The sequence below is a fragment of the Caretta caretta genome, chromosome 25, assembly GCF_965140235.1.
Source record: "Caretta caretta isolate rCarCar2 chromosome 25, rCarCar1.hap1, whole genome shotgun sequence".
NCBI lineage: Eukaryota > Metazoa > Chordata > Testudines > Cheloniidae > Caretta > Caretta caretta.
The window spans coordinates 16,548,407-16,560,239 of NC_134230.1; the positions used below are offsets into that span (position 1 = coordinate 16,548,407).

Here is an 11,833-nt window from a genome sequence, read left to right on the forward strand (position 1 = left end):
ACTTGTAACTTCACCACCCCTAAAATTCCAGTCTCTGTCCCCTCCTTAGAACACTTGCTGCACATCTGTATAACTCAAAAACGTTTAAAAGCAGCTGGTCTGGTGCAGACTGCGTGGGTTGAGTGCTGGCCATGAGGGGAATTTGTGGGGATATCCAAGGCATTTTCACTAAACCTGTTCTTTCTCTCTGAACATTTAGGTCTCCAAAGCATCTTCTGAACTAATGAATTACTGTGAGCAAAATGCCAGGAATGACCCACTGCTGGTTGGAGTACCCGCCTCGGAGAATCCTTTTAAGGACAAAAAGCCTTGTATCATCCTATAGCTTTCTTCGCTCTCGCGTGCACACTCTCTCTCAGGCAGGGCACCGTTCTGTATCGATTTAAACCAAGTCCCAAACTTAAAACTGCGCAGAGGGATAAACACTAAATGTTGGAATCAAATAGAACTTAAAATCTCAAATTGGAAGTGTTCAGAAAGGGGCTCGGGTGCTTCTGGGTGGTTTGCATACTCAGTGGGGTTCCAATTTACAAAACCATCGGGGAGGGCGGGCGCATTATTAATACTAATTCTGTTTTCAAGGGTGGTGGGAGAAACAAGAATTTAGCTGCATTTGCCAATGGGATTCATGGCCTCTTAAAAAGATGGAGTTTTGACCTTTTAAAGTATTTGGGCAAAGCTTTGGGTGTGCTTTTGATTCAATTAGTTATTCCAGTTGATGTATTCAAAGAATTTCAGTCTGATTGCTCTGTTTCTTGGGGAGGGGTGGTGGTGGTGGCTGTTTGTTTAAAAAAAAAAAAAAAAAAAACATTAAAAGTGGATATTACAAATTACTAAATTCAGAATTAGTGGTGGGGGAGGGAGAGCAAAGTGTTTGGCAGCTGCATTGTAATGTGTAACGAAATCATGAAACTTTCTCTCTCCATGAAATGTGGCATGTGGTTCTGAAGCATCATATGATCTTACGGTATTTGTTACAAATGAATCCCATTGTGGGGAGTATACTTCGTAGAGTAACCCATCAGCCATGAAAACTGAAATGACTCTCCTTAAGTCGTGCTTGGCCCAAGGCAAAGGAGATGTGGGTATCTACACCCTCCGGTCACAATTTGGATTTTTAGTTCTGTGTGTTGTTACCACTATTTTCCTAGCAGAATTGCGATGTTGAGGGCATCGAGTTGGGTTTATTCTGCCTTTTTCTGATGGGTGGTGGGATTTGCTCTGTTCTGCAGTATTCTGTTGACACTTTTCTATCCTGGCCTTTCCGAGATTCTAGGTCCAAAACACTAGAACTGGCCACCATTAACCTCCCAGCTCTCCTTCCCTCTCATTAGTCATTAACGCGGATCTGTTGCATTCAAACCTATTCATTGGGAGTGGGGGGTGGTTTAAGGATGTCAGGAAGAAGTATTAACTCCCAACAGTTCCCATCCCTTGGAAATAAGAAAATTAACTAATTTTTCATTTACCAACATAACTACGGGCACTGCACATTTGGGAACAAACTTGACACACAGCAGCAGGCAAGGGGGAAGGGAGGTAGTCGCTTCTCCTTTGCCTGTGTCACCTGCTGCAGGATGTAAGCGACAGTAATAACAGCTCCTAGGTGGACTGAAGGTAGTGCAGGGCCTTTTAATCTACTTTGTGGATCCTTGCTGCAGCATGCAGGTTCTGAGCACCCCCTCCCCTGCAATGCAACCCAAATGGTGCTTGGGAGAAAGATCAGAGCTCAGGGAAGTACTGCTGCCTCTCCCTGGTAGTTAGATCTATTACCATGAGGTGCATCCTGGGAACATTTTATAAGAACGCAGAATTCTGAACAGTCCTCTGGCACCGCCGCAGATTTGCGTACCAGCTTATAAGAGAACCTGTCCAATACTGTCCACTTGATCTAAACAGTCAGGCCTAGATTTCTTCCTACAAGAGAATACCCAGCTTTCTACGGAGAACATGGAGAAGCCGGGGAGTGGCCCACTTCTGAGGGATGAGCAAGCTTCTGAGGCAGCGGAACAGTTACTAATTTCTCATTTCTGAGGTAAAATGGGAGTTGAATACTGGCAAATTCAAGGTGCAAGTACTAATCGTTTTCACTTGACACACAGGGTGTCCATTTGTACATATTCTTGCCACGTTAGGGTCCAGATTGTATTCAGGATGAGAAGGACAAAAGCCTCCAATATGGAATCCTAGGAAGCCTGCCACACTGAGCCATTTCCCCAGTGTTTTGGGTCTGTTTGAAATGTCTAGGCCTTTAATAGAAGCCCAGTGCTTTGCACTTTTGGCACCCTCAAAGCCAGAGAATGCTTCCTGTCCCCAGGTCGATCTCTGTGCTGTAGACAAGAAAAGCTAGAGGAGAACCTGGGTTTGAGCTTTCATGGGAACTCTGAGGATTTGGGCTCTTCTGAGGTGCAGTTTGCGGGAGGGAAGACTTGCATATCAATAATGGAGACTGTACACACCTTTTAATAGTAAAATGAGCAACCGGGGATCTGCCTTGAGCCCAGCCTAGGCAGGCACTGCTCCCCGGTTATGTTCCTGGCGCTCCTGTAAGGGAAAAGTGTTGCAGCATGACACTCTCGAAGGCGGTTCTGGAGCCCAGGCTGTGCTCTCTGTCCAGATTCATGATCCTGGCATGCCATCCAACAGCAGTTACTTTGAGTGAAATGAAGGGTGGGGGAAAGGGGAGCTAGTGCCACAATACAGGCTAAAATGTATAGGGATAATAGCTGAGTCATTGACACCGGCCCTTTGCCAGAAACCTAGCTTCGATTCTTTCCAACTCAGTGCACACACAGTGCCTATCTGCTTGGGGAGTAACACTCAATCTTGATCCATTCAGCGTGAGATTTATTACTGGGGTGGCAGATGGAGGGTAGGGAGGGGACCTAATAATCTGAGTCTGCCTCTCTTAAATGCCACTCCACTCTACCTGTTCATGCAGCTGATTGACAGGGCTGGCTTTTGACAGGACGAGAATGCCTGTTATGCAGGAGGGACACGCTCTGTTGATCTCATGGGTTCCAGATATTTTGCCGGCAGCTTTTTATTACATGATCATTTGCTTTTTTAAACCATTTTTTAAAACAATCACATTTGTAAACACTACTGCAAACTGCCGCACATACCATACGTCGGGCTGCCGCTTTCACCTGGCTTTCTGGGGCCCTGTGCTGAGCTGAGGGAGCTTCGACCTTCCACTGGCCTTTCCAAGGACCCTGGGTTCCAATCCTGAAATCAGCCAGCAGCCTCATAACTAGTTGCCAACTCCCTTTCCTGCCCTGCCTTTGCTTGTGCGCCACAGGAAGTGGGTGGCAAAGGGGAGAGTGTTGCTTCCCTCTGCGATGAGCCTTCCCCAGGGCATGCTCATTAAACGCCTCTGGGCCGGCACGGCATTCCCGCTCCTCTCCTTTGCACTGTGAACTGCTGGCTTGCTGTAGGCCATCCAGTGCACAGTGTTAAACTTGATCTGTCAGCCAAGAAACCCAATGGGCCTCTCCCGGGGCAGCTAGCTGCCTTTGGGGTTTCCTGTAGGCTGAGCTATTCCCATAAAATTGGCAAGCAATGCCTTTGTTCTCTTTTGTCCAATGTGATTTAAAACTCTGTCGAAAGTTACTCCTGTCGTGGGAAATTAACGCTGTCCCAAGGGGTGTCTGGGTTTCTCCCCGTGGGGCTTTCTCTTGTAGATTAAGGATTCCTTCTGTTCTTAACCTAGTGTGGTTCCAGCCTTATTTTTCTACTCCACATTGCTGATTCTTCCTTTACGTTAGAGAACAGTGCATGGTGCTATGGTGGGCAATCTAGGCAGATGCATGAATTTCCAGGTCAGCTAGCAGACCTGGGTTCTTCATGTGCATAGGAGAAAGCTAGTGGCAGAGGTTACTGCAGTAGCTATCCACTTCTACTCCACTCCAGACCCAAGCGAAGGACAGGCCAGTGTCATTAGCTCGCACAGCCTAAGGAGTCTCCCAAAACCTACCCCTCTGAGGTTGATGCCATCCCTCTCTCTACTTCCAGCAGCCCTTTCGTGTCCCACACCAACTGCCATCTCCTGCCCAAAGCTCTTTCGAATTGTCCCTGGGTCAAGCTCTCACGCCCTGTACCATGTCTGCAGGGTTAGTCTTTAGTAATCATATAAACTCCAGACACTTGGTTCCCCCACAGGTCATTCTATTGTTGAATTCCACCAGCTGGTCACTTAATAGTTCAGCAAATTGGTGTCGATCTTCCTTTTCTTTTTCTCTGCCTGGCATATCCAGTTCGGCACCTTCACCTAATCTCTCTCTGTCTGAATCCCTCTAACATGCCAGCTGGTTTGATAACCGGGGAGGGTAGTCCTTTACACTATGAACCTGTAGTGGAGTTTAGACTGTGCCATATTATCCAACATGTGGAGAGGGGCTGGGGGTGGAATGGTCTTCTGGTGCAGGACACAATTTGAGAAGGTCAGGGGAGAGGGGACAGGACCCATGTGCCAAGCAAGAGCCAATTCCTTTGATTCATACAGTTGATGTTTTTGTGGTTTCCCCACAAGAGCTATGCAAAGAATATGGGGAGGAGGGAAGCTGGGGGCAGCTGGCAGTTCAGGCCCCACTGATCCAGACCACGTTTTCATGAACCTTTCACAAATGCATGCCATGTGCTGTCTGGAGTCCCTGCCTCTCCTTGGTCTCCACGGATGCTGATAGAGGCGAATGGAAGTCCTTGGCACTATATAAGGGGAATGGGTGGGGCGAAGGCAGCTGGGTCTGAACAGCTATTTCCGAGTGGGGCGGGAGAATTGGAAGGAGCCTTGCCACTTGGGTATCTGATGTATCTTCAACTGGTGACTTGCCTCTAGGTGGAAAAATCCTCAACCTTTTTTAGTTTTTCCTTGTCTGAGTAAATGGGTGATCATATTGTAGACGTTTTTGTATAGCATAAATATAAGTGCAAATTACAGTAGCTGCTTGTACTTTGTTAGTGCATTTGCCCAAAAAAAAAAAAAAAAGACACTTTCAGGACTTTTTAAGTGCTCCAAAATGTAAAGGGGGGAGGAAGGTAGTGGTGCCTCTATTATGAGCTGAATCGGTGGCCAGACAGCCAGTGCCAGCTCAGCATTTACTCCACAAAGACCTTTTTGGGTGGCAAACACATGTCCAAATTTGTCTGAGGTTTCTTTAGCATGTGGTGAAGCTGTTGCCCAAAATAGAAAGGTGAGGGATGTAATCTGTAGGCCAGCCCATTCCCCCTGCTCTTGGAGGGCTTCCAGCTGGGCTAGCAAGTAGCCAGGAGGCTACCCTGCTGTGTGCCAAGTATCTGGGCCCCAACAAACAGGTTACACAAGGACAAAGGCTGCATGATGCCTCTAGCTGGAAAGATCACGTTACTTACAGCCTTCCCCATAGATGGTCTCTGTACTTGAAACCAGGTATATGGTTGCCTAGGATTTGGGAGTATTTCCCATCCAACCCCCTTAAACAGCCCCCTCGTTATAAACGTAACTCCAGTGCTCTGCCTCTCCAGGAGGCATCTTTGGTCCTGTTCCTCTTAGAATAAAGGCAGCTTTCCTTACCTAGCTCCGACCAGCATCCTTACCTGTTTGAGCCAGGCTTATCCATTAGGAGAGCAGGGCAGCTGAGCACGTGGCAACAAGACCGTGCTTGCTTCCGTGCCCCCTTTGCACTCTGGTGCACTGGCATGCAGCAGCCCCAGTGACCAACAAGAGCACTGTGCTCTAGGTGCTTCTAAAAAGCCAACCCCTTTGATACTGCAGTGATCTCTGGGCCTCAAGCACTGTGTCCATATCCTTCAATTCACCTTCCAGCTGTGTGAGGAGGGGCTTTAAGGGTGTTCCGCGTTGCTCTTTGGAAGTGCTAATGGGGAACTCATCACTCTTTGCCCAGTTCTGAGAAACAAAAGTCCCTCTTCCTTTTACGAGAACTTAAAAAGTCAACTTTATTTAACTAGAGTAAAAATAACGCATTTCCGTCATCAAAACGGGAAGCCACGCGTCTGGCACTTTGCGCTCTTCATTTCTCTCTCTGGTTTCTTCTTCTGATTAATTTTTTTGCCAAACTCTGATATTGTTGCCAAATGCAAATCAAGAGTTGTAAAAACTGTATTTTAGGAAGTAATCAGTGTCTGTAATGTAGGTTCTTCAGAATGTCTGCATTTTTGGATCTCTGGTTTTTATTTCTGGTGTGCCATAGACCAATTTCTTGCACAGTGTTTAATATTTTGTGGAATTGTTGTTAAAAAGTGAATTGATAACACAATAAAGAGGCTCACTTTTCATTTTACCTGGCATGCTGTTTATCCTTCGTACAGCCACCTGCACTGAGAAGCCATTTCTGCTAGCCAGCTGCAGTTCCTGAAGACTGAGCAGAGTATTATCTTGAATGCCCGAGGGCCAGCGACTAAACACAGCCGGCTAGATCTGCAACTGGTGAAAATTAGAGCAGCTCCATTGACTTCAGTCCCAGTTTTTGCCAGCTGAGGATCTGGCCCAGTATGAACAAAATTGAAGAGAGGGCTATTATTGGCTATGGCTAGCCAGCACGATTTTGCATTTGTATTGTGGTGGGTTTAGCCCCAACTTCCCAAAGTGCTTTTACATGCAGGAATCTCTTCCCCTGCTGTGGAATCGCAGTGGCTCTGGGCGGAAGTGAAACCGCATCTTCTAACTGAAATGGCAGGAGAAATGTGGGTTGGCAATAGCCTAGAAAGTGCAGCGGGAGGTTCCTCAGACCCTGCTGCGTCCCTGCACTCCGGTGCTGAGCTCCCTGCAGCAACCCTCTGCTGCACTATTCCTAGAATCCCTGAAACTGGAGAGAGCAAAGGTGACCTGAACTCCATCATCTAGTTCATCTCCCCCCCACCCCTGCAACTAGTGCAATCGTGGATCACAGCGCCCTTGCCCTGATTTCCAATACCTCTTCCTGTTCTAGTCCAGAGATCCAAGAACCAGTGTGACACTGCATCTCAATCCCTTGCTATTCCAGCCCCCAGTTTTCTCTGGGAAGGCTACGTTGTGCCGAATGCTCTGGTGTGGGTGTATCCCCAGGAGAGACTTCAACTACCGGGCTAGTGCTTGTTTGTGGTGCGAGCCAGGATTTGAATCAGTTTCTCTAGAGAAAAATAACCGGGTTTTATTTCTGGTTAAGCACCTTCCCCGCAGCAAATACCTTAAAAACCAAATAGTGTCAGGCATTTCCTTCTCTTATAAATGCTGGTTCCTACTCTGCAGCCCTCCCAGGATTGTCCAGAGGGGCCCAGCACGGCCTGCAATGACTTGTAAGTTTTCCAAAGCCACTGCAGCTAATCAGACTTACTTGGGATTCTCCAGTAACCAGGCATTACTGAGATGAGACATTCCCAAAAGGGGCTGACACTAGGCCAGATCTTCTGCAGTCATTTACACTAGGGCAAAATGTTTGGATGCTGCTAAATGCAGGTTTTAACATAAAGAAAAGGAGTACTTGTGGCACCTTAGAGACTAACCAATTTATTTGAGCATGAGCTTTCGTGAGCTACAGCTCACTTCATCAGATGCATACCGTGGAAACTGCAGCAGACTTTATATATACACAGAGAATATGAAACAATACCTCCTCCCACCCCACTGTCCTGCTGGTAATAGCTTATCTAAAGTGATCATCACATACTTCTAATTGGTCTGGGCTTCCTTCTTTTATAAAGTCACTTGTCAGATTATCGTCGAACGACATAATCCACACCAAGTGTTTATTTCCCTGGGGGAGAAACAGCTGGAGCATGGTAGCCAACCCATCCAACTTGTGCCCAGTTCTGAAGTCAGGGTTATTCAAGAGTTGGAGCATTTGGAGAGTATATTCAGTAACCGCAAATCAAAGCCATTGAGTCCCGTTACTGATTGACTTCCTTGCAGAATATGCCTGACTTGTGCTTAGCACCTTTCACGCAGGGAGCCTCAAACCACTTCCCACCCAGGAACCCTGCCCAGTTTCTGGGAGGCAGTGATAGGTTGAACCCACTTCTTACCCCCGTGGAAATGGAAAGTTACAGCGAAGTGACTTGCCCTAGCAATGCGTCTCTGGAACGGGGGTGAGAACACCGCCAGGCTGTTGGCCCCTTACTTTAAGTTTACACCTTGCCCCTCTCAGAGCTGGGAGCACACCCCCAAGAATCCTGATTCCCAGCCCCCACTTGGTCTGCTAGGCAAAGCTGGTTTCCCAGAAGCGGCGGTAGGACCCAGGAGTCCTGACTCTCCCTAGATTATACTGCATCTGAGCAAAAATTCTCGAAGATCTCCTACGTTCACTTGCACCTCTCAATGTTGTAACCTGTAAGGGAGAAATTGCCCTTATGAGGCAATTACAAAGGGAGCAGATTTCTAGTGTGCAGGTTACAGAGCACTTAAGGGAGGTGATACAGCGGAAACCGTGTCCCAGGGGTGACGCATCACCAGGGTGAATCCCAGCTGCTTTGCTCCAGCAGAGCAGGGTGGCGGTTTGTTCAGCTGGCAAGGATGGCTAAAGCTTTGAAGTGTCCCATCTTCCACCGCCCCCTGACCCTTTCCTAAGTAAAGATGGATCAGAGCTGGAGCAGGGATGCCACTGAGCCAGTGAACGCAGGGCAGTTCTTCCTGCCATCTTCTCCGCTGGCTAATCACCGGCTGCTGCAGTCGAGTTCTACCTCCCCCTGGTCCCAGACAGGTGCCCCCTGGGAATCGCGGCTGCACCAAGGTCCCAGTGGGTGGCCGAGCCGGAGCACCCAGCCAGCAGAAGGCTAAAGCTGAGCTGCAAGTAGGGAAAGCTCCTGCAAACGAAGGGTCCCACCCACGGATCTCTGGTGAGCCTCGGGGGCCTTAGCTCTGGGGTGAGTCTGGGCTCCGAAAGCTGCCCTGCCCGTTGCTCCTCTCCCTCTCTGTCGCTGCCACTCTGTGCTCCCTAGGACCGGCCGTCTTGGCACCTTTCCTGGCGTCCAGGTATAGCCACATGCCATACGCCAGCTCTGGAAATCCCCCCCCCCCCCTCCCGGCATGTTGTTTCACTCCTCAAGCTTCAGGATTCCCAGCACATGATATGGAAAATCCCCCTTGCTCCGGCCATCCAAGTCCGGGAAGGGCTAGGTTGGGAGGGGCAGCCTGGCTCTGGCCTGGACCTGCAGTCTGCGCCTGCCTTTGCTGTGGCCTTCCAGCAAAACTCCCTGGGCCTCAGCAGTCACATGGGGATGAGGATCCTTCCTGGCTCGTCTCTTTCCATTGCACACCCCTCAGGGCAGGCCCCCCCACCCCGATCTTGGGGCACGGCTCTCATGCTGCTATAGTGCAAAGGACGTGGCCTGTGTTAGTCCCCGCCGGCTCCAGCCAGCGTAACCAGCGATGGTCCCTTTCTCTTGCCATGGAGGTGGGGATGGCTGCATGAAGCTCTGGTGTGCAGCTCTCCTGCAGTGACAAGACTCACCAATTATCACATCTGCCCCCCCCACACACACACAAACATCCACACCACCAGGGTGGGTGACTAGGCCATGGGTGCAAAGGGCTCGTGTTCTGCTCCATTTGCAGCCACGGGCCAGAGGTCGAGGGTGGTTTGGTGGTGGGGCAGCCTGGAAGAGAGCCCCATGGTGGCCGAGTCAGATAAAAGCCTCGTGCTGCCTGCCGCTTGCACCAGCTGAGCTGGATTCGTTCCTGGGAAGCTGGGGCCAGGAGGCTGCAGGCAGAGCCCTGCGTGAGCCGGAGTGGAAGCGAGAGCCTTGTTTCTTCCCAGGGCTGACGCGGTTCCTTTCCTCTTCTCCGAAAGGGGAAGTGGACTCTGGGCTGAGCTCCCCCTTCCTGTTAGCACCAGCTGCATTTACCGGCAGGCTCCAATCTCCGCCTGACCATGCCTGGCTGCCGCACCGGAAGTATGTGTTGGCTTTAAACCCGCCTAGCCAGGCTTGGGGTGCAGCGGGTGCTGCCTCCTAGGGGTGCAGGCTGCAGGGAACTTGCTTGGGCACGGGTGGCTGCTAAGCCTTATCTCCCTTGGCAGAGCCTCCAGCTGCAGCCCCCTCAGCTTGCTGGGGCAAGCCATGCGGAGGAGCTCCAGGGCACAGCTAGGCCTCCCCTGCATGGGTCTCCCCCACCTTCAGCAGCACCGCCCGAGCAGGGGGCGCCCTCTGCCCTGCCAGGGTGTGTCTACGCTGCACAACCAACCAGCCCCAGGTCAGCAGCTCTCAGGGCCTGGGGTACAGACCTGCCTGCCCGGGCGGTGCCCGGTGACGGGGGTGGGTCCCCTACATGGCTGTTTTCAGTCCAGTACCATGAGCCCCACCAGCCCCAGCCAGATGAGCCAGGCTCGGGACTTGCTGCTGAGGTTTGCAGCAGGGACGGACCCTAGGTGGCAGTCAGACCCCAGGGGCTGCTTCGCTCATTGGTGCCTCCTTAAACAAGCCTCTGTCTGGAACACTGGCAGCCCCGTGCACTGCAACCTCCCCCCGACGGTGAGTGCTAAGGCCCCCCCACCCCGAGCACTGGCTCATCTCATTGAGTGCAATGCTGGTACCCCGAGGAGGAGAGGGCCATTGCCTGCTGCTTCCCGATGCCTTCCCCCTTTGCCTTCACTGTGTGCGCTCGGCTCCGCTCAGGATCAGGCCTCCTGGAGCCAGTGGGGGCGCTGGCCCCAGCTCTGCCCCGGGGCTCCCTGTGTGTCCCCGCTCGCTAAAGTCAAAGCGAGATGCCTGCAGCTGTCTCACGGTGGGCCTGGCTTGTGGGCTGCATCGCGTACAAACCACCCAGCTGCGTGCGGTTTCGGCTTGTAGGCAGGTTTGCACATCTCGCCCCGAGTGGGGCTGGGAAGGGGAGACCCCCCCCCCAGCTGTTGAGCCACGGTGGGGCTGGCCTTTGGGGTGATGCAGTGCAGCCCGCTACCGCCACTGGCTTCCTTGGTCTCAGAGCTCCCCTTAGCACCTCTCCCCGGCCTGTGCCGTCTGCTCTGTGCGCCGTGGGGCCGCTTGCTGGGCGTGTGATGCTCCCTGGCCTGGCTCTGCATTCGGTTCCCCTTCGCTGCTCCTCTGGCCAATCGCCCCTTGTGTGGCAGGAGGCCTCCTGCTGGTGACGCCGGCCAAGGTGAAGCCAGGTTGAGTTCCTGGAAGGAAGCCAAGTCTCAGCCGGCGGGTGTGGGGAAAAACTTGGAGCGGATTCCCGCCCGCCCGGCCCAGGCAGGAATGTGTCTTGCGAACAGGCAGTCTGGGGCTGGAGCTTCCTGCAGATGCTTGGAATAGCTGGGATTTTTCAGTGTCTGCCCGGAACTGCTGAGCTGGAAACGGAGCAGGGAGGGTTGGAGGGAGAGCTGGAGCCAATCGCCCGCTGCATGACAAAGCAAAGGTCTCAAATGCAGCCGGGCTTGAGAGGGACCCTCCTGCTGCATCCATGCCAGGTTTAGCTGCATCACCCCCGGCCCGTGTCCAGCTAAACCTGCCTGTCTGCTTATCCGAAACCTAGCTTGGAAGGGGGGAGTCCCCCGAGGCTTGCCCCACTTCCCCACAGAGGGCTGGCCCAGGCTGGGCAGAGCAGGGTTCGGGGCCCTGTCATTGCTTTCCAAGCCTGGCTGAACAGTGAGCGTGAAGATGTGCTCGGAGCCTGGTTGCGGTCGTCCCCCTGCGTCTGTGGCCGAGGGCTTCAGCATCCACCCTGGATTGCATGAACCGGAGCCAAGCCTAGGGGGGTGGGGGGGTTTCTTTGCACAGTGGGATGCCCCTGTCCCCCCATCTGCACAGCAGGCCCAAAGGCTGGTGGATGGGGGTGACTGTCTAGTGCTGCTCTCTCTTCTGGGCGCTCACCAGCACCGGCAGGAATTCAGGCCCCGAGCCAGGGGCGTTTGGGAAGCCGTTTGCC

The 11,833-nt window shown here is 51.9% G+C and overlaps 1 protein-coding gene across 47 annotated transcripts in view; it reads left to right on the forward strand.

Annotated features, from left to right (window-relative positions):
* GNG7 (G protein subunit gamma 7) overlaps nucleotides 1-6,278 on the forward strand; it is a 128,444-nt gene extending 122,166 nt beyond the window's left edge. For 45 of the 47 annotated variants that reach the window (XM_048830614.2, XM_075123295.1, XM_075123300.1 and 42 more), the window contains one exon: nucleotides 200-6,278. In XM_048830614.2, coding sequence (XP_048686571.1) covers nucleotides 200-325 — 126 coding nt within the window. In that variant the 3' untranslated portion in view covers nucleotides 326-6,278. The remainder of the gene's footprint in view (nucleotides 1-199) is intronic. The other 2 variants (XR_012666094.1, XR_012666093.1) reach the window with 1 other exon arrangement.
* The last annotated feature ends 5,555 nt before the right edge of the window (nucleotides 6,279-11,833 follow it).